Below are 21,564 nucleotides of genomic sequence, written 5' to 3'. Positions count from 1 at the left end.
AAGCCAGGGGTTTTTTTGTGTGAATGTGTGTGAGAAATGATATTTAGAGGCCACATTCTGGGCACCAGAGATGCTTATTCTGCTGGATATATCTGTTCCTAAAAAATATATTTTTAATAAGAGGAAAGGAAGATCATGAGTTTATGCAGGTATTAAAATGTAAGATTATCCTTTTTTTTTTTTTTTTTTTTTTTTTTTTTGCTGTACGCGGGCCTCTCACTGTTGTGGCCTCTCCTGTTGCGGAGCACAGGCTCTGGACGCACCGGCCCAGCGGCCATGGCTCACGGGCCCAGCCATCCCACGGCATGTGGGATCTTCCCGGACCGGGGCACAAACCTGCGTCCCCTGCATCAGCAGGTGGACTCTTAACCACTGCGCCACCAGGAAAGCCCAAGATTATCCTTTTTATGTAACTGATTTTATACTGAAAATCTTGGTTCCTAAGATTTTCTTACTACACACATAACACACACACACACCCATACACACCAATTTTTAAATATCAAAATCAATATTATTTCTAATGTTAGGACAACTGCATAAAGTTGAGGGTGTATTTACAATTCTTTTTGTCCTTAGAATATATCATATTAAGAATGTATAAGTCAAAATACTGTGTTTTAAAAGTCACTGGGGATAATTTTTTTCTCTACATGGTTATGTCACCTACTTGATACAGAGTTAGGTTATTTCTGTTTTTCAGTTTTTAGGGAATGCTTTTGTTTATTTAGTTTAATTTTGTATATGTATTTGAAATTATGTAAAACATTTATGTGATTCCAAAATTACATAACAAGGTATATGCAGAAAAGTCTTGCTTCCATTCCTGTCCGTTTCACCCTGTTCTCTCCTTCCCCATAGGTAACCATTTTTTATTGACTTTTGGTTTACTGCTCCATTGCTCCTTTTTTGCAAATATGAACAAATGTGTGTGTGTATGTGTGAGAGTGATTATTTCCTCCATTTTTACACAAAAAATAGCATACTTGTTTACTGTTTTGCACCTAGAGCAATAGTGAAAAAACAGCAACAAAACCTTTTATTATGGAATGTCCCAAACATATATAAAAATGGAAAGAATGGTATAATGAACCTTCTTTTAACAGTTACCAACTCAGTGGCCCATCTTGTTTCATCTATGTTCTTACTCACCTCTCCCCCAGTGGATTGTTTTTAAACAAATTCCAGCATTATAGTATCTATTTCAGTATATATATCTAAAAGATAAAGTTTTATCCTCAAAAAGTACCAAAACATAGACATAATATCATCACATCTCAAAATTAATAATAATTCCTTATTATCAAATCTTAATATCAAATGGCAGATGTCTCAGTGTTGTCATCATTAAGTTAGGGTTAAAATATCTGATTGTCTCATTTCTTTTTACACTTGGCTTGCTTGAATCAGGATCCAAATAAGGGCTATACATGGCAGTTGTATACACTGAAAATGTCTTTTAAGTCTCTTTTAATCTGTAAATTCCTCTTCCCTTAATCTTTTTTTTCCACTGAAATTTTTTTTGTTGAAAACACTGGATTGTTTGTCCTGTAGAGGCCCTATATTCTGGATATTGCTGCTTAAAGCAGAGATCTTTTCCTGACCTCCCTAACAACTTATCCCTCCAAGCACTCCTCTGACCCCAGGTCAGTGGCCCCCTTAGTGAGTAGTACAGTTGTCCCTTTTTTCCTAAGAAGGGCCTCTTCAGATGCAGGCACCAGCTTAGTCTCTTGCTTTCTCCCTCTGGGCTGTCCCCATTAGAGAGCTTCAATGAGTCTGCCTGTAGGACTTGTTAGCCTCTGGTTCTCTCCTGGGACTGAGAACAAAGGAGCTGCTACCTATCCTGTGCTTTCCTGTGGGTGTATGTGGTCAGTTGTGGCTCAGGGCACCCCCCAGAGTGGGCTGAGGTTATGGAAGCTCAGTTAGTCTGCACTGGGGCTTCTGAGCATTATTAACCAGGTAGGCTCAGGTCTACTTTGGAAGTCCCTGATCAGCTGACTAAAGCTGTTGAGTAGGAACCTGCTGAGCTAGGGTAGAGACCCTGGTGAGTCTGGCAGTGTAATGAGGTCTTAGAATTCAAGAAGTGCCTTGGGCCTCTGAAAAGGAAAACGTGGTCCTCTGCTAAGCCAGAGGAGAGAAGTACTCACAGTCCTGAGAGAAGTACTCACAGTCCTACATGTAGGACTAATCTTTGGGAAAATACGGTCAGGTCTGTTTTTGATTAATAAGGTGAGAGGCAAAGCTAGCTTGGGTGTCAGTGTCAACACTTCATGAGGTCTGGGGATTTCACTAGTGTCCTAGGAGAGCTGGAAGAGAGAATGGTTGGGGGAGGAGGTCATTCTGACCCATGTCCTAGGAAAGCCAGACAGCTCTGATTGGAGAGCTACAGGCCTGTGGCTCCTGCGTGAACTGCTTTCTTGCTGTTCTTTCCTAGACTTGCCAGGTGTGCCAGATGCTGCTGCCCAACCAGTGCAGTTTCTGTGCCCACCAGCGGATCCACGCCCACAAGTCCCCCTACTGTTGTCCGGAGTGTGGAGCCCTCTGTCGCTCTGCCTACTTCCAGACGCATGTAAAGGAGAATTGCCTGCACTATGCCCGCAAGGTGGGCTACAGGTGGGTGCTACCTGACTCACTGTCCTGGGCTTGCCCAGTGGCTGGTTATTTTTCTGGACCAGAACTCATTTAAGACTTGACTTTTGGGAGTTCCCTGGTGGTCTAGTGGTTAGGATTTGGTGCTTTCACTGCTGTGGCCTGGATTCAATCCCTGGTTGGGAAATTGAGATCCTGCAAGCCACGAGGCACGGCGAAAAAAAATGAGTTTTGATCTTAAGAGGCCTGAGCTGCAGCCTAATAAGAGAAAAATGTTGATTGGTATGTGGACAGACATTTTTAATCTTGTAGGGAACCAGAATAGCAAGGGGAAGAAGAATAAGGAGTTAAAAAGTTAAACATTAAAAAAAAAAAAAAAAAAAAAGCTTTGGGACTTCCCTGGCTGTTCAGTGGTTAAGACTGCGTTTCCACTGTAGGGCACGTGAGTTCGATCCCTGGTTGGAGAACTAAGATCCCACATGCCATGCGCGGCACAGCCAAAAGATAAAAAAATAAATAAATTTTAAAAAAAAAAAGCTTTAAATGGGAAGATTTGAGGGAGATTAGAATATATATAAGCATTCACTTTGTCAGTTTGTTTTTTAAAAGTATATAAATTTGTTCACAAAGTTATCGTGTTTGGCATATTAATTTTAAAGTACTATTTCAGTAATAAATTTACAACTGTCAGTACTTTCAAATGTTCTCAATTTTTGTTAACAAATGGCAAGATGCCAAACTCAAAGGACTGTAGTATCTTTGTCAGTTTGTGAGAAGCAAAACCTAAGAATGGAAAAAATCATCAGCTTCATGGTAAAACTGAGAAAACTCTATTTTAATTAAACTGAATCTTCTCCATTGTGTTGAACAAATATAAGCAAGAAGTCATTTTCAGGAAAAAGATCAAAATGAGGGAGAACACTCCGTCCAAAACTCATTGATCCATCATTTTACATTGACGCAATCAGGTCTCCTTTACTGGTTTACTGGTTACTCAGGAGTTTCTACATCTTCTCATGCTTTACTTGATTATTTTTACTTCAGAAATATAATTTTCCCCAGATTTATTAAGGTTTTCTTCTCTTTGGTATTAAATATTTTTATTGATTTAGTTCATTTAATAAACATTTCTTGAGTACTTACTGTTGTCTTTAGCATTGTGCCAGACACTCAAGATACAAAGATGATTAAGACCCAGCTCCTGCCCTCAAGGGGCTTCAGTCTGATAGGTTACAGACATGCACACAAGTAATTACGATTCAAAGTGTTAAGTCCCATAGTTGAGGAGTGGTCAGGAAAGCTTCATAGAGGAGATACTAGGAGATTTTAGGTAGAAGAAAGCGGGAGAGCATATCTGGCAAGAGCATAGGCAAGGGATACCAGCACACATAAAAGGACTTACAGGAATGATGAGCATTTCAATAGATGTAGGTCAGGATGAACCGGAGGAAGGGTGAGAAATGAGACTAGGGAGTTGGTAGAGGTCAGGCCGTGCAAGACCTTGTATTCCTTGGCAGACGTTTGGACTTTATCCAGTGGACAGTGATGAGCTACAGAAAGATTTGCAGCAGGGGAGTGATCCAACTGGATATGTGTTTTAGAAAGATCATTCTGGAAAGCTGACATGTATATTAGAGGGGAGAGATTAGAGACTGGTTGTGTGGCAATCCTGATGAGAGACTGAGGGATTCAGCTAAGGCATGGCTGTGGGGATGGAGAGAAGGTAAATTTGAGAGAGATTAGGAAGTAGAAACATTAGGGCTTGATGATAGTTTGTATACTGGGGTGAGGGATAGGGAGTGGTTAGTGATCTTCCAGGTTTCTCTCTTGGTATAAGCATGTCCAAATGTAGACTGATTTCTTTTACATGTTATGGAGAATGGAGAAGCTAAAGTGTATGGGAAGAAAATAATCCAGAGATGAGGTTATACAAAGCCCTTGCCTCCGTGTTGCAGAAGAGCATTGCTGGGCAGCATCCCAGGCTACATTTTAAAACCAAACACCTGAACCTGTGTTTTTTGCAGTTTTCATAAAGTTTGAAAATACCTTTCTAACTTTGACTTAAGTGTATGCTGATTGTTTCAAGATCAAATCGAATCCAATAGCAATGCAATCAACACTTTAATTTTTGTATTTGAATCTTGAATCCAAGAAATTTTCAGTAACACAGATGGATTAATAACATTTTTTGTCTTTTAATTAAATATTTTACTTTCTTCTGTAAGAGTAGAAACAAACCTAATGTCTCAAAAGGAATTTAGTTTATCAAGCCTTTGTAAGAAATGTCAGACAAAAAAGTATTATGATTCAGCTAGAGGTATTACTGAAGATATTGACATTAAAATTTTCAGTGATCTGTGGTTGAACTCAGAAGATATACACACTAATACAGTATTCATTATACTTAAGATCTTCAACTATTAATGTGTTTTTCTGGTAACAGCTTTATTCAGATGTAATTCACGTACCATCCTATTCACCCATTTAAAGTGTCCTATTTGGTGGTTTTTACTATATTCACAGAGTTGTACAATCAGTCACCACAATCAATTTTAGAATATTTTCATCAACCAAAAAGAAACCCTATATTTGCAATCCTCCCATGCCCCCAACCCTAAGCAACTGCTTTCTGTCTCATAGATGTGTCTCCTTCGGACGTTTCATGTAAATGGAATCATATAACATGTGGTCTTAGCCTAATGTTTTCAAGATTCATCCATGTTGTAACATATATTAGTATTTCATTCCTTTTTTGTTTCTACCTGTTGGCTATTATGAATAATGCTGCTAATGAACATTCATGTACAAGTTATTATGTAACACATGTTTTCAGTTCTTTTGGATATATACCTAGCAGTAAAATAAGGAACTACCAGATTGTTTTCCAAAGTGGCTATACCACATTTATATTCCTATCAGCAGTGTATGAGAGTTTTGATTTCTTCACATATTTGTTATTGTCTGACATTTGCATATAGCTGTTGTGGGTATAAAGTTGTATTTCATGATTTTGATTTGTATTTCTCTGATGGATAATTATGTTGAGCATATCTTCATAAATTTATTGGCCATTTGTATATTTTCTTTGGAGAAATATCTATTCAGATCCTTTGCCCATTTAAAAATTGTGTTATTTGTCTTTCTGTTGTTGAGTTGTAAGAGTTCTTTATATATTCTGGTTACAAGTCCCTTGTCAGATGTATGATTTGCTAATATTTTCTCCCATTCTCTGGGTATTAATTTTTTTTTTTTTTTTTTGGTACGCGGGCATCTCACTGTTGTGGCCTCTCCCGCCGCGGAGCACAGGCTCCAGACGCGCAGGCTCAGTGGCCATGGCTCACGGGCCCAGCCGCTCTGCGGCATGTGGGATCCTCCCGGACTGGGACACGAACCCGCATCCACTGCATCGGCAGGTGGACTCCCAACCACTGCGCCACCAGGGAAGCCCTGGGTATTAATATTTTTTAGGAAATTCTCAGAAGGTACCTATGTTCCATTTCACTGAGCTCTACTACAGAGTTTTACAATATTATATTTTTAGAATTCTATAAATTTTTCTGCTCTTTCTTGAAAATTTGTGACCAGTGTCGTAAGAGAGCAAGTTTAGACTGTTTAATAATGTGTTATTTTCTTATTATTTGTGGTTATTGGCAAAGCTAAATATTTTACTGCTCTTTATCTTTTCTAAAACTTTATGTGTTTGACAGCATATGGTTCTATAATTGTCTGTTTTCTCTTTTTCTCTTAAACAGTTGGTAAAGAGCTGTGTCATAGGGTTGGATTTCTCTTCTGCAGAGTTTTTCATCAGTTTGTAAACCCTGCTTGATTCAGTCCTTCACTGAGGCTACTTGGCACATGTTCTTTTACCCCTTTATATTCTTACTTTCCAAGAGGTTTCTTCCAGGAATGTCTGTTGGGTAAATAGAATGGATTTTCAGTCGCATTTACATTGCTCCTGTAGGAGTTTGGTCAAACTGCACAAATAAAACCACTTAGGAGATTTCTTACATGTCAGGTGTATTTGCCACTTTGGATGAATTTGGAAATATGTGGATTTTTTTTCTCCTCATAATTACTTGTGGTATGGATGTACTTCTGTGTGCTAGGAGTTGGTCACTATTTTGTTTAGCAGGAGAGAAAAGAAAATATAATTTAAGTGTAAGTAGTTTGTATAGTTGCTGTAACACATGTACACATTTAGTAACGAATGCTCATAGACCTCAGTTGCGAACAGGCTTTGAGTTCTGTGCACTTCTCCTTATTGCTAATTAAGTTTGCAAAAGGTGATTCTGTCCCCCACCCCCACTCCCCAACACACACAAAAGGAAGAAAAACAAAAAGGACTGGTCAGGATTCTGTGATGAGTTATGTGGATTGCAAAAATGGGCTAATGTATTGAAATGCAGGCTAATATTGGGAGTCAAAGAATTCTTAAGTGAAGGGATGTCCTTTCAGTAAAGCAACAGCCTCTCTACTAGCCTCTGTTTAGCCTACTGGGATGTCAAGGTTATAGGAGCAAGCAGTATTTGCAACAAACGGAAAATAATAGTTATCTCAAGAGGAATAGCTGGGAGCAGGGAAGGTGTTTTCTCATGTAGGGGAGACCTGTGTGTGTTTATAGGCATGAAGAAAGACTGAACACATGAGAGGGTCTAGGAACCTGAATAGATGCAGGTTAGCCTGGAGGAAGGTCACATCATTTTCTGATACTGAAGGAAGGAAACACGGTATTTATAGAGAGATATTCTGAAGTTGAAAGAAGAGTACAGCAGACCTCAATTTCAGAAAAACGGTTTAAGACAGTTGATACTTTACAAAAATAATATATGCACTAAACAAAACTCAGAAAATTTGAATTGGTAGGGAAAAAAAGAAAAATGTTATCCATAGTCCCACCAAGGAGACACTAGAACACTTATGAGCTGCACGGTCCAAAGTGGTATCAGGGGGACTTGCCTGGTGGTGCAGTGGTTAAGAATCCGTCCCCCAATTCAGGGGACACGGGTTTGATCCTTGGTCTGGGAAGATCCCACATGCCACAGAGCAACTAAGCCCGTGCGCCACAACTACTGAGCCCATGTGCCACAACTACTGATCCCGCGCACCTAGAGCCCGTGCTCTGCAACAGGAGAAGCCACTGCAATGAGAAGCCCACACACCGTGACGAAGAGTAGCCCCCACTCACCGCAACTAGAGAAAGCCCGTGCACAGCAACGAAGACCCAACGCAGCCAAAAATAAATAAACAAACAAAAAATACATTTATAAAAAGAAAAGAAAACCCAAAATAGTATCAGGCACATGTGACTACTGAGCACTTGAAGTGTAGCCAGTGCAACTGGCCATTTTATTAATTTAAATTTAAATAGTCACATGGACAGTGCAATGTAGAACATGTCCATCATCACAGCAAGTTCCATCAGAGAGTGCTGCTCTAGAGCATTTCTTCTTGGGCTTTGAGGGCTGTTTTTTTTAATGTGGTTGTTATGGCGAGTGTAGCATTCCGTAGTTGTACATTTTATTCAGTGAACATCCCTGCCTGTTTGGCTCCAGCTTGCGGAAGACACAGGCTTTCTGCAGTCTCCTTCTGAAATTCCTCTTGGACTCCTTCAGTTGTTATCACACTTAAATGGATACTGTTGATGTCATTTTTGAACCATTCTCTACCCTCTCCACCCCCACCAGACTCTCTTGGCTGTGTTCAAGTTTTTGGTTTGCAGAAGAATATTTTCTGGCCAGTGAGGGGAGGGGAGGCTGTCTTCCCCCTTTTCTACCAGGTTGGGTGTTGGGCTTGGGGGACCCTGGGTGACTGCATTGTGCCAGGCGGCAGCAAGCAGGCTCTCGAGGTGTACATGTGGAGGATAGAAGACTGACTGCGTGAGGGAGGAGGAGAGGGAGGGTCCCTGAGATGGCCCTGTTCCTGTCTTCCATTCTTCCTTTTCCAACACTACTTCTCGGTCTGACATGCCTACTCCCCCCGCACCCCCCAACATCTGTTATCCAGGTGCATCCACTGTGGGGTAGTCCACTTGACCTTGGCCTTGCTGAAAAGCCACATCCAGGAGCGACACTGCCAGGTTTTCCACAAATGTGCATTCTGCCCCATGGCCTTCAAGACTGCCAGTAGCACCGCGGACCACAGCGCCACCCAGCATCCCACCCAGCCCCACAGACCCTCCCAGTGAGTGCAGCTCCAGGGCCAGCAGGCCTGTGGAGCAGAGCTGATAGATTGGGTGCTCTGTGGGGAGGTGTTGGGATGGACTGGGAAGCCTGGGCTAGTGGCAGAGATGCCTGGAGTCCTCTAAAGACATCCTGAGTCTGCTGAGTATCAACGTTGGCTCAGAGTATTGCTTCCCCAAACCTGACTCTGGTTCAGAGAGATCAGAGATGGGGTGGAGGGGCCTTGCGGTTCTGCCAGCGCAGCCTTGGGTACCTCACACGCTGGGGCTTGTCTCGTCAGGCTCATTTATAAGTGCTCCTGTGAAATGGTCTTCAACAAGAAGAGGCACATTCAGCAGCATTTTTACCAGAATGCCAGTAAGGCGCAGGTGGGCGTCTTCAAGTGCCCTGAGTGCCCGCTCTTGTTCCTGCAGAAGCCAGAGTTGATGCAACATGTCAAGGTGGGACGCCTTGGGGAAGGAGGCTGGGGAGAAGGGCACATGCCTCAGGCCGGGGGTCTGACTCTGTGCATCTTTCCCCTTGCCCAGTCAGTAATCGCTCTCCCCATCCCCAGAGCACCCACGGTGTTCCCCGAAACGTGGACGAGCTGTCAAGCCTCCAGTCTTCAGCAGACACATCTTCAAGCCGCCCTGGCTCTCGAGTTCCCACTGAACCCCCAGCCACTAATGTGGCTGCTCGGGGCAGCTCCCTGCCCTCTAGCCGCTGGGGCAGGCCAGAAGCCCATCGCAGGGGTGAGGCCAGGCCCCGGCTGAGGAACACTGGCTGGACCTGCCAGGAGTGCCAGGAGTGGGTTCCTGATCGGGAGAGCTATGTGTCCCACATGAAAAAGAGCCATGGTCGGGTAAGTGTAGCCACACGGGCACAGTGCAGCCCCCGATTCTCTGGACTTCTGTCCTGTGGGGTCATAGCCCCCTTATGTGGACAACTTCCTGGTGCTTTGGGCATGGTGGGTACTACAGATCTTGAGGTCTTGGGGCATCCTCCTTTCTGCCTTCATCATCTGAGAAGAAAAATGCACCCAGAACTGTCTTACGGTTCTGATGCTTTGCATCCTGTCATCTCCCATAGACGTTGAAGCGGTACCCATGTCGGCAGTGTGAACAGTCCTTCCATACCCCCAACAGCCTGCGCAAACACATCCGCAACAACCACGACACAGTAAAGAAAGTCTACACTTGTGGGTGAGTCCCTGGGGGCGGGAGCCAGGAGGCCTGAATTTATCAAGACTGTCCATAGTACCACTGGGGCTTTTCTCTGCTGTGAGATTAGGGCTCAAAGGCAAGAGATAAGCAGGTTTCTAACGGGAATGTGCTGTGGCTAGGTCAGAAATGAGGGCATTCCAGAAATAAGCTGCTGGAGCCTGGTGACTCTGGAGCCCTCCCCCTTCCCAACTCCCTAACCCCAGGCTGGCCTGCCAGTCAGCAGTGGAGGGCCCTGAGGTTTGAGAGGAGTGGTGGCAATGTGAGCATGTGCCCCGGTCGGCTGTGAGCCTTCAGCACCATCTGTCCGCGCTTTAGGACAGGACAGGCCACTCTTTCAGGCTGACCACTAGCCCAGCACTTGGGTCTCTGGACCCTGATACCAGAGAGTGGAGAGTGCAGTCATAGCTCAGGGCCAGTACAGATACTCTGATTTGCTGTTGTTGTCTGCCACCTTGGCTGGCTTGCTGGCTAGATTTCTCTGGGGAGTACCCAGCACCACCCAGCCAGCCTGAGGGCCACTCTGCCTGCTCCAAACTCTCTCCCCGCTGGAGCCAGAAGCAGTTTCGCCTCTGCCTGCCTGCCAGACCTGCCTGGCCCCCCTGGGCCCCGGAGCCTGTCATCTTACATGACCTCTTTCGGCTGTACTTTTGCAGGTATTGCACAGAGGACAGCCCCAGCTTCCCTCGGCCCTCCCTCCTGGAGAGCCACATCAGCCTTATGCATGGTATCAGAAACCCTGATTTGAGCCAGACGTCCAAAGTCAGACCTTCGGGCGGACATTCCCCTCAGGTGAGTGTGGGACCCCTGCCGACTGGAGCAGCTTGCCCAGTGCGGCTGGAGCTGGAGAGGCACTAGGAAGGCTACAGGGAGCCCATTTGTCCTTGTGGCCATGGAGCAGCCAGCAGTGACAGCGTCCCTCAATGCCAGTCACTCTCTAGTCTTGTGTGACCTGCCTGGGGACTGCACACAAAGAAAGGACAGGAACAAAGACCCACAAGGCAGCCCGTTGACCGTTTTTTCTTTATATTTCCCTGTCACTGCGACCCCCTTCCTTGGGTGTATGCTGCATTCTGTGGCCATCGGAGTACTTTCACACATACCCTCCTGCTTCTGCCCCTCTGCAGTCCTAGGAGGCAGGGGTAGGCAGGGCTCACTGTTAGGTGAGGGTGGCCATGCTTGGCTGAGTCACCTCCCCACCCCCACCCCCAGTTACAGAGGAGCCAGACCTAGACTCCTGCTCTCCTGGACCTTCGTTCCTCTGGCCTCATCCCTATTTCATGCCCTAGTCCATTTCTGGTCAACTTCTGGAGCAGCCTCCTCGCAGTAGGGTCTTCCCACTCCACGGCGAGGGACTGCTGCTCAGAGGGGCAGGCATGTCTGGGAAACTGCCTGGATTTTGAGGAGTTTCTTTAATGGCTATTCAGAGAAGGGCCCTGGTCTGCAAAGGCCCTTTCACACACAGCAGGAAGGGTGTCAATTGACATTTTGGCAACATCTGTCTATGATTAAAATGCATACCCTCCCTTCTCTGCCAAATGCATACATCCTCTGATCTAGCAATTCTGCTTCTAAGATTTATCTGTCAGATATCTTTGGCCTTGGGCATAAAGAAATGTGTCAATATATGTTTTTAAGTGAAAAAAGCAGGGTGAAGAAAAGTGTGCGTGTAATGCTATCATTTCATAAAAGGCAGTAGTTTTATTTCTGTGTACGGATAGAATATCTTTTGGAGGAGCCACAGAACCCAGGTAATACGGTGTTCCCTGGAGAGCAGGGCTGGGGAGCCGGGTAGGAGGGACTTAATCTTTTCTGTACCCTTCCCATATCTTTGGAATGTTGTGCCACATGTATGTGTTACATTAAACAAACATAAGAAACAAACCAAACCTAAACCAGAATTTAGGGCTGCGGTGAGCCTGGCCTGGGTGGTGATTCTGTGAGTCCTTGGGCTGCGTTTATCATGTTTGGGGGGCTCATGTCTCGGGCTCACATCGTTTCCCCTTTCAGGTGAACCATCTGAAAAGACCAGTCAGCAGAGCAGGGGATGCTCCAGACACCAGCAATGGCGCGACTGTCTCTTCCACCAAAAGGCACAAGTCCCTTTTCCAGTGTGCGAAATGTAGCTTTGCCACAGACTCAGGGCTCGAGTTTCAGAGCCACATACCTCAGCACCAGAAGGACAGCTCCACAGCCCAGTGTCTCCTCTGTGGCTTGTGCTACACCTCTGCCAGCTCCCTCAGCCGCCACCTCTTCATCGTCCACAAGGTGAGAGACCAGGAGGAGGAAGAGGCAGAGGCGGCAGAGCCAGAGGAGGGCTCTGGGGAGGAGGTGTCCGTGGAGACCAGGGAGAACGGACTGGAAGAGTGTGCCGAGGAGCCTCTGTTGGGTGACTCAGAGGCCAGGAGGTCACTGGGCCTGGCCCCTGACAAGGATGGTGCCCAAGATGCTCAGAGTCAACCACAGGCCTCTCAGGACCGGGACAGCCACACACCGTCCCCACAGGTGTGACTGGAAGCTTTGCAGTGTGCAGTCGGGTGGTGTCGTGGTGTCCTCCGCCTGCCACCTGGACAGTGGGAAAGAGAAGGCTCCACCCCGGTGTGAGTGTGGCTGGCTGGGCCCTGGAGCAGTGTCTGCCCTGAGCTGCTGGGGGCTGGGTGTCCCCCAGCCCCAGGAGATGGCGGGGTCGTCCAGGACCCTCACAGCTCTGAATTTGCTTCTGTTATTTATGGCTTTGTGCTGCTTCCTGGTACCCCAACTTTTGTCGGCGTCCTTCCAGCCCCAGGCTGCTTAAGTGGCCCAACCCCGATGCTGTCACCTCAGCTAGAAACCCCTCAGCAGCTGTGCTCTTCTGGGAGGCTCCCTGCTCGTTGCCTTCAGCCAGGGGCCTCCTGACAGCAGCTCTCTTTCTTGCCACTGGAGCCTAAGAAGGGGGATGAGGGTGCTGGCGCAGTCCCTCTCAGAGAGCTCGCCCAGCCTGGCTTGCAGAGGGCCCTTGGTCACCATGCTGTTCCTTTCTGTCTTCTCTGATTCGTTCCCCAAAAAAGAGTCCTGGAGAATTAATTGTCACACTGGCCCATCCTGTCTGTGTGGGGGGAGAAACTTCTGCAGCACACCTCTGTCTGGAGCCCGGGAGAGCAGGAAACGCAGCCAAGTCAGGCAGGCACCGAGAGGCAGACCCCCTTCAGAAGGAGCTGTGCGTCCTTGTTCTGCTGCTGTTCTGCCTTTCCTGACGAGTGGGGTTTGGGGCACAGAGACACTGGGATATTTGTACTCTTGCTCCTGTGCCATTAGAGAGGCTGCTGCCCCAGGCAGGCCAGCCCCTCCTCCTCTCGGCTGCACCCGTGTTGCTCAGACTATATTTCAAATAAAAAAAATCTTCTTACCATGCAGGTAGGCTCTTGTATTCCTCTTCCAGTGAGCCTGGCCCTACCCTACTCCACCTAAGACTTCCCTCATTGTCCCATCTCTGAGGGAGAACAGTGTTTCCTGCTGCCCAAGGACGGTCCTCTCTAGATTTGGGAGCTGTGGTGTGGAAACCAGGAGCTCAGTACTTCTGAAGGGGTGAGGGGAGGGTCTTATGCTGGTCAAGAGTCACCTCCAAGTTCTCCCCTGAGCTAGCAGCCTTGGTTTTTAGGGCCTATTGAAATTTTCCTGGGCACCTCCATCTTTCCTACAAACAGTTTTTCAAACTAAGAGAACCCTTTACTGGTGGGAGGAGGGAGAGGGATAGAAGGGAGGAATTCTGTACTTTTCTTGCACTGTTCAAGAGGCCTTGATATCACCCCTGCCACAGGGAACTCGGGTGTGGCAGAATTGGGATTAGACATGGGAGGCTGGGCTGTCTTTTCTCTGATGGCAGAGTTAGGACCTGACCTAGCACAAGGAGCCAGCTGTGCGGAGGTGTCCTCTGACCTCTGCTCCGAGTAGCTGCCGCAGCCCTGCATGGGTGGGATGTGGGGCTGGGCCCGTCAGGATCTAGTGCAGAAAAGGGAAGTGGGTGCTGACTGCATTCTTAGAGGCGATCCTTCAAGGAAGACATTGAATATCAATGATAAATTATTAAGTCAGGTAAATATGCCTGACCTTTTCACAATTGAAAAAAAAATTTCTTCCTCTGTCAAATGCCAGATTTTTAGTGGAAATGCTAATGGCATTGGGAAAGGTTAGCGCTTGTTTCAGTTTCAGAGAAACAGTGCTTTTTAATGATTGCCATACCTGGCAAGGCCACCATGTCCCTGCTTCCCAAGCAGGCAGCGAGGGCAAACCGGGCCTGATTCTGGCTGCATGCAGAGCCAGAGCTGGCCCCAACTCAGCTGTCATCCCTTCCTAATTCCAGTTGCAGGGTGCCTACCCTGCACCTGGGGCCATTCACAGGAACAGATTATAGAGGAGGCTGATAGAAGCGTTCAAAATGGATGGCCGAACCACTTTCAGAGACTGTAGCTGGAGCTGGGGGAGAGGAGGTGGTGAAATCACAGGTTTGACCTGTCCTGACCTCAGATCTATCTCCCTCCTGGGAATGGTATGGAGTGGAAAGAATGTCGAGCCACTCACCAAGAAACCTGGGTCACAGCCTGGGTTCTGCCCTCAACCAGCTCTTAACAAACCTCTTCACCAGCCCCTCCCCTTCAAGATAGACCTAGTATTTCCCATCCAACTCGATTCACAGGCTTTTGTGAGGTGATAAGTATGGAAGCATTTTCTAGTTTATGAAACACTATCAATGTCAGGGATTATTGACTATGAAACACTATCAATGTCAGGGTGGAGTGTACCTTGCCAGGCTATTCGGACTTGATGCTGATGGTCAGTTATGATTGGTCTGGGACATCTCTCCACTGTTTAGTAAGAGTGATGATTGACAGCACTTTCAGTCCTGCTTGTGGGCCCAGCATCTTTCTAAAAACACTTTGCAGTGATTCTCACTTTGTCCTCACAGTGATCTCACAGTTAGCCTCCATTTTACAGAGAAGAAAACCGAGGCTCAGAGAGGTTAAATAAGTCGCTGGGTGACCTTGTAAGTCAAGCCCATCTGGTTCTAAAGTCCATGATGTCAGCTGCTGTGTTGCCTTAGTGACCCGGCTACTTTGGCTGGCTGCCAGCTTATCAACAGTTTGCAGCCATCCAGACAACTGCTTTCCTACCTCCCCTGCAGTTGGGGTGCCCCACTGAGCACCAGGTTCTCTTTGGAGTCAGTCTGTGCCTTTTCACCCCAAGGAGGGCCCTGTGCATCACATTTGCTTGTGGCGTTCCGAAGCACATGCAGTGTCTCTGTGACCTTTCATTCTCATTGGGATTTATCTTGCCATTTGAAGATCATTATTTTGGTGAGGCTATTCCAGAAAAAGTGGCCCAACCCTCACAGGGAACATAGTTCCCTCAGGGTCCAATATCTTCTGATCTTTTTTTTAAAAGATGTTTTAAAATAGTTGTGCTATCATTTGTTATCAGAAAATGCTTGCTGTAACAAGCACTTATCTGCTGGAGTGAATGCTCTACTGATCAAGTTAAACAGATAAGATCCCCACCCTTGTAGAAACTACAATTTAATACACTCTAAGGCTTGACAAATGACTAGTATTTATTTTCCAACTCCTTTATCTCTGTAAAATGATATGCCGAATTACTATAAGCTAATTGGTGTAGAAAGAGCTCTTCCCTTAACTTATGTAAACAGTCTGGCTTTTGAAAACAGCTGTGGTTCAGCAAGTTCAACACACTTTGCCTTCCCCAAGACTGCAGAAAAACCCCTCTGCCTGCCCTGGTCATCACTGTGTATTCAGCTCTGGGCACACTTTCTTTTACTTGTTTTTAATTTTTTTTTTTCATTTTTGGAAAAAATTAATACACATACATGGTAAGACGTCCAAACAATGCAAAAAGAGAATACAATGAAAAGTAAGCTTCCCAATGGAGGTCAGCCTTCAGTTCCACATCCCCCTCTTCAGAATTAATCACTGTTTCTATATCTTATGTATCCTTCCTGAGCAATTCTATGCATTTACAAGTTTTTAAATATGTATATTTATATATCTATTTTTAATACAAATGGTAGCATTCTATACACAGTGTTCTGAAGCTTGCTTTTTTTTTCACTTATATAATGGAGATTGTTCTAAATTCATCCAGTGGGTCAGTCTAATTCATTAAAAGCTCATAGTACAGTTCCTTGTATACACTAGTGGTTCAAAGAATGTTTGAATGACTGAATTAATGCATGTATGCGTGACTGAAAGAATCTGATTTAACCGGTAGCTACAAAGTTCTCTCAGGGTCTGATCTGAGACAGAATCTTCTGGATTCTGGAACATTTCTCCCTGTCTTTTCCAGGGGATTCAGGCTGTTGTCCAAAGCCTGACCTTTTCCACCAACAGTTGCCACAGCAGTCTTAGAAACTGGGAGCCTTCAGTCCCTCTGGAGGAAAGAGCAGACTAAGACTCAAGTCCCAGTATGGGTTTGTTTTTTTGTTTTAGGTCTCTATTTAAAATGCTTTTTTCTTGGGGAATTCCCTGGTCATCCAGTGGTTAGGGCTCCATGCTTCCACTACAGGGGTCTGGGTTTGATCCCTGGTTGGGGAACTAAGATCCTGCAAGCCGCGCGGTACGGCTGAAAAAAAAAAAAACAAAAAAACACCGTTTTCTTATTGGAAAATGATATAGCATTATTAGAGAAATAAAAAACATGCATATTTATAATCCCATCTTTGCAGTTGTTTTCATTTTTGCATATCATTTTCCAGTCCTTGTTCTGTTCACAGCTGAGTTTATGGTATAATTATGGTAATAACAGTGGTTAACATCAAACATTTCTATATGACAGACATTATTCTCACATTCCTTCTCCTGTTTAGTCTCATAACAATCCTATGAGATAAATATCAATACTACTATTATTCTTTTGGAGGTTCAGAGTGGTTGACCCTAAGGTCATGGAACTAGTAAGGGGCAGATCTGAGATTACTCAGGTGTGACTAGCACTGCACTGCCTCTGATTTTGTATCCTACTTTTTTCTACTTAACATTATGTCTGGACATTTTCCGTTTCTACATAGCCTTGAGAATAAACTCACTGGCAGTGTAATAGAATGAAGAAATCCAGTGACTAGAAATCAAGAGCCCTAGGTTCCAGTCTGGATTCTGTAACTAAGTCATTTGATCTCTCTTGGCCTCAGTTCTTGCATCTGTCAAATTGGGGGTGGGGCGGCGGGAGTTTTAAATTCCTGAGGATCTAGAGTTGAGCCTGGCTACATTTTATTTTCTTGATCCTGTATATATTTATGTAAAAATAGAGGGGACTTTCCTAAAGGCAAGATCTCTTATTGAATTTCTTCCTTTGTTTAATTGTTTTATTTATGTACTGACTTTTGGCCTAGATACATACAAAAATAGAAGACCCCCCCCACTGTCCCCCTCCCCCGAGGCAATATCACTTTTATTTGCATTTATTTATATTTAAATTTGCATCAGATTTCTGCTTTTTCAATTAGAATTTTAGTTCTTTTATGAGTAACTATTTCTTTTGGCTTTTGTCAAGCCTTTCCAAGTTTGAACTGTTTATTTTGTAATTCCAAAGCATCTTCAGATTCTTCTATTTCCCAGGTATCTATTCATTAGAGACCTAGGTCCAGATGAATTCTTGAACTAGTGCATCGTGTCATGTATTGGCCTTTTAACATGCTCTTATTTTTTATAATATTTACTATTATTTGCAAATTGAAATTGAGTTTTTAGTGCATGAATACTGAAGACTCAACAAATGTGTAATTGATTGTATGGAAAATGTGTCAAAAGGGTACGATAAAGCCATTTAAGTCAATTCTAAAATTGGAAAAGCCTCCACCGTAGTGAGTGCTCATGTGACAGTGGGTCAGTAGCACCATCTCATTTCATGGATGGGCATGGTATTTATAGATAGATAGATATAAATAGACTAAAGTCTACTAGATACTACTTGTAAAACTTAATCCCATAGTCTTTGCTTCTATTTTCTGTGAAAACGGAGAAAGTTGATTATATCTTTGATGCTTGAAGTGAGTAATTTAGCTCCTCTTTGATATTTTAAACTAGGATCTCCACTGTTTCCAGGCCTCCCTTTTCAGTTATAGCCCAGGGCACACTGTATACAATTCCTATTTTCTTCCAGGGTTTTCTAGTCCTTAGACCAAGTTGCTTGTAATTTTGCCCTAAGACCCATTGTGCATATAGACAAGGTTGCATATTTTTGGTATCTGAGGAGGAAGGTGAGTTCTGCTTTCTAAGAAGCTCTTCGCCTGAGAAGGAGGTGTCGCATTTCTACCCTCGGCTGGATCTGAGGAGGGTTTTGAATATGATTTTTAAATGGGGAAAAGGAGAACATGAGGTGAGGGGAGTGGGGAGGTGATGGTAAGGAAAGGCACAGAAAGTTGTGAAGGAGTAGGCAGGAGAGTTAGAACAGACAGAGAGTTTAGAACCTGGAAATAACACTTGCCTTTTAGGATGGGTGATGATGGTGGTGGTGGGGTTAGAAAGTAGGAGTAGCTGATTAGAAGGAAGTGTGGCAGGTGCTAGCAAAAATGGAGGCAGTGGCTTGGTTTGTCAATGGCATCCCTTGGGTTGAGCAGTAATTGCAGCAACTATTGCCAGGAGGTATTGGCATGTTTTAAAGAATGAGAAGATATAGCTGTTGTGGAATAGGAGGGCGGGCTGAGATACAGAAGGACCCTTAAAAAAAAGACTTGAAAGGAAGGAAAAGGACCAGTTCACTCTGCAAGAAGACCCGGAGAGGACTGGGCTGGGATGGTGTCTTTCTAAGAATGTGGAGTTTGTGCCCTGGGCCTGACCACCTAACTGCTGCCCCCTGACCACAGAGTCACCCTCTCATGTAATGGTAACTTTATTCTGGAAGGGACCTACATTTGAGGCAGAAATTCCTGGCCCCTCTAATCGGATGTTGAATCAGAATAGGTGGACTGGGGAGGGCACCTGGCTGGGGCAGCTCTACACTTGAGTCCCAAATTCCCTGTCCAATCAAACCAGAATCAGGAGTGGTTTCTTGTTGCCAGTAATCCTTTAATTGGTGTCCACTTACCCCAGCATGGCTGTGGCCACATCTCCAATCCCTGGAGTGCCAGAGTGGCCAGCTCATCCCAGAGCAGCAGGACCTAGAGTCTCCACCCTCCAGGATTAGGGACTCAGCTGCCTTGAGCTGGGAGCTGTGGGAGCTCTCGGAGGGAGGTCAGACAAGCAGTCTAGAGCACTGCAGATTGGCTGGCAGGAAGGGCAGCTTGCAGCAGAAGGACAGAAGTTTCCTACAGGAGGGCAGAGCCAGCAGAAATCTAGGGCTTTGTTGAACTCAGGGCTGAGACCTTTAAAACGAGTGGAATCAAGAGAAGGAAAAATAGAGCAAACTGGTGGGATGGACATGTGTTTGATTAACTTACTATGCTACTGATGACTTGCACTGAGATGGGCCATAGGTCTGGGGAGCTTTGATAACTGGTGTGGAAGCTGATGATGCTCCATAAGGAAGGTGTCACTGACCTCTGACCTCAATTCCTGTGCCAAAGCTTGTGGAAAAGGGTACTTCAGCCTGAGTCCACACAGGTGCCAGAAAAGCAAAATAAGATGTTGAGTCTACTGACCAGAGTGAGGTTGATGATAGTTGTATTTTCCCTCGAAGAGCTCACCTGTGAAGTGTGACATTCATGGCACAGTAGCTTAAGGTGGACATGTTCAGAGGGGACCATCCAGCTTGGTGTGGGACCCTCAGTGCCGTTTCACTCAAGGCGCTCTTGAAGGAACTTGAGGTTTCATCAAGAAAAGAGATGTTTCATGATCACTTTTTTTATACCTTTGCAGGGCTATTATATCAAAAAGGAGTCTAGATTTCCTCTGTGTGGCCTCAGAAGGCAGAACAGAATTAGACTCCATAAAAGGAAGATCCTCCTAAAAGTAAAATGGGCCACGTGGAGGAGTAGCATATTTCTAATCCCCGGAGATGTCCATACACAGGCTGGGGGGACCCCCAACAGAAGTGTCCTAGAGAGTGCTGAGGCTTCACAGTGGCAGGACAAGGCTAGAGGTAGAGGCCAAGTTCTCTTCCTGCCAACCCTGAGTGGTCCCTGCCCCCATTTCCTCCCCTCCTCACAGCTGGGGCCACATGTGCTTCCACTCAGACTTCTTCCTACCCCCGGCCAGGGACCTCTTCTGACCCCTAGGAGCTCCATGGTGACACTCAGGCACTGGCATCTGGCCACTCTTGTTGGGCAGGCCTGGCTCTGACGTCTGCTTCAGCTCTGGTCGTGGGGACGCTTCTGCTTTGTTCAGGAGGCCAAAGTTTGCACTTTATCACCCAATTCTGGTAACCCATTACTGCTTGAAAATGTGACTGGTTTCCTTTGATCTCTTTTGAGAAGTAAAGGTAGTAAAGGGAAGTGAAAGATAAGGTAAATATTCCAGGGAAAACAAACATGTGATCATCCTCACAGGTTGCGAGGAAGGAGGCTGGGCAGGGGAGGACAGGAAGAGCTGATAGAGCGGAAGTTTGAACACCTTGGAAGGAACACTGTATATGTTGAAGCAGAGGTTAGTGCAACTCAGGAATGATACAGCTAGCCTGTCCTCCTTCAAAGTGGAAGTTCTCACCAATGGTCTCACTTGTCCCTGTACTTTGAAGGAATAGTTGACCACTGCAAGCGAGGAAGGCGAGGGGAGGTTGGAATCTTGTTTGGAACAGTTGCTATAGGGAAAGGAAAAGGTCAGATTGGGGAAACGCAAAAGGATTGCCAAGCTCCCTGAGATCGGACTCTGGTTGGAAACCAGAAATGTTGGCCAGCCTCAGAGCAAGAAGCCCACAGCCAGACTCCAGGTTATGAACCAGCAAGGCAAACTTAGAAGGTCAAGGGGCAAGTGAAATGAGATCCCTGAGGAAAGCATAGTTGTCGTTGAAGTTACTGTCCACTCTACGCTGTGTCTGTGTGTAGATGGGGATGGGATGGGCATCATAAAGAAGTCAGGAAGGAACTCATGAGCTGAGAAGTTATGGGGGAGTTGGAGACTGGAGTTGCCCTAAAGCCGAAGGCAGATTTGGTACATGGAAGGATAACAGGATGGCATTTTAGAGGTGGAGAAATTCCTCTGATGAGGTTCAAGTGGTGGACATTTGATTGGGTTGCTAAAGGGAGGGGGTGGTGAAGGTCTCTGGGAGGATGAAGTCAATGGACCTGTTGCCAGGTTGTTGACTGAGTTATTAGAGAGGCAGGGGACCAGAGCCTGCTACACGGTGGCACTCAGTGTGAGGTGGCCTGAATTCAATAAGTTCAGGTAGAAGATGATGAGAAATGTGGAATGGTGTCCTGATAGCTAATAAATATGAGGTAACGTATGCCCTTGGCCAGTGCTTCAAAGGAAGGTGGATTGTTCCCTTGGAATTTTGTTAGTATTAGAAGAGAGAGAGCTGAGTAGGAAGGGCAGGGATGGGACTAATTCAAAATAAAAGTCATGTTCAAACTCATCCAGACCTTGATGAGAGGAGCTAACGTAGTTGAGTCGGAATGTCCTGGGAGACCCTGTCGTAGTCTGAGAGTAGCTTCCCTTGTTACACTGAGCTAAGGATGT

General features: G+C 45.5%; 1 protein-coding gene across 6 annotated transcripts in view; it reads left to right on the top strand.

The window, feature by feature from the left end:
• Nucleotides 1-16,032, top strand: part of ZNF592 (zinc finger protein 592) — a 59,481-nt gene extending 43,449 nt beyond the window's left edge. For all 6 annotated transcript variants that reach the window (XM_032621407.1, XM_032621403.1, XM_032621405.1 and 3 more), the window contains 7 exons: nucleotides 2,435-2,613; nucleotides 8,593-8,769; nucleotides 9,049-9,208; nucleotides 9,322-9,609; nucleotides 9,837-9,949; nucleotides 10,624-10,759; nucleotides 11,978-16,032. In XM_032621407.1, the coding sequence (XP_032477298.1) occupies nucleotides 2,435-2,613; nucleotides 8,593-8,769; nucleotides 9,049-9,208; nucleotides 9,322-9,609; nucleotides 9,837-9,949; nucleotides 10,624-10,759; nucleotides 11,978-12,478 (1,554 nt within the window). In that variant the 3' untranslated portion in view covers nucleotides 12,479-16,032. The remainder of the gene's footprint in view (nucleotides 1-2,434; nucleotides 2,614-8,592; nucleotides 8,770-9,048; nucleotides 9,209-9,321; nucleotides 9,610-9,836; nucleotides 9,950-10,623; nucleotides 10,760-11,977) is intronic.
• The last annotated feature ends 5,532 nt before the right edge of the window (nucleotides 16,033-21,564 follow it).

Source organism: Phocoena sinus, chromosome 2 (genome assembly GCF_008692025.1).
Source record: "Phocoena sinus isolate mPhoSin1 chromosome 2, mPhoSin1.pri, whole genome shotgun sequence".
In the NCBI taxonomy this organism is placed as follows: domain Eukaryota; kingdom Metazoa; phylum Chordata; class Mammalia; order Artiodactyla; family Phocoenidae; genus Phocoena; species Phocoena sinus.
Note: the sequence above shows the minus strand (reverse complement) of the source record. Positions and strands in the feature narration are given on the sequence as shown.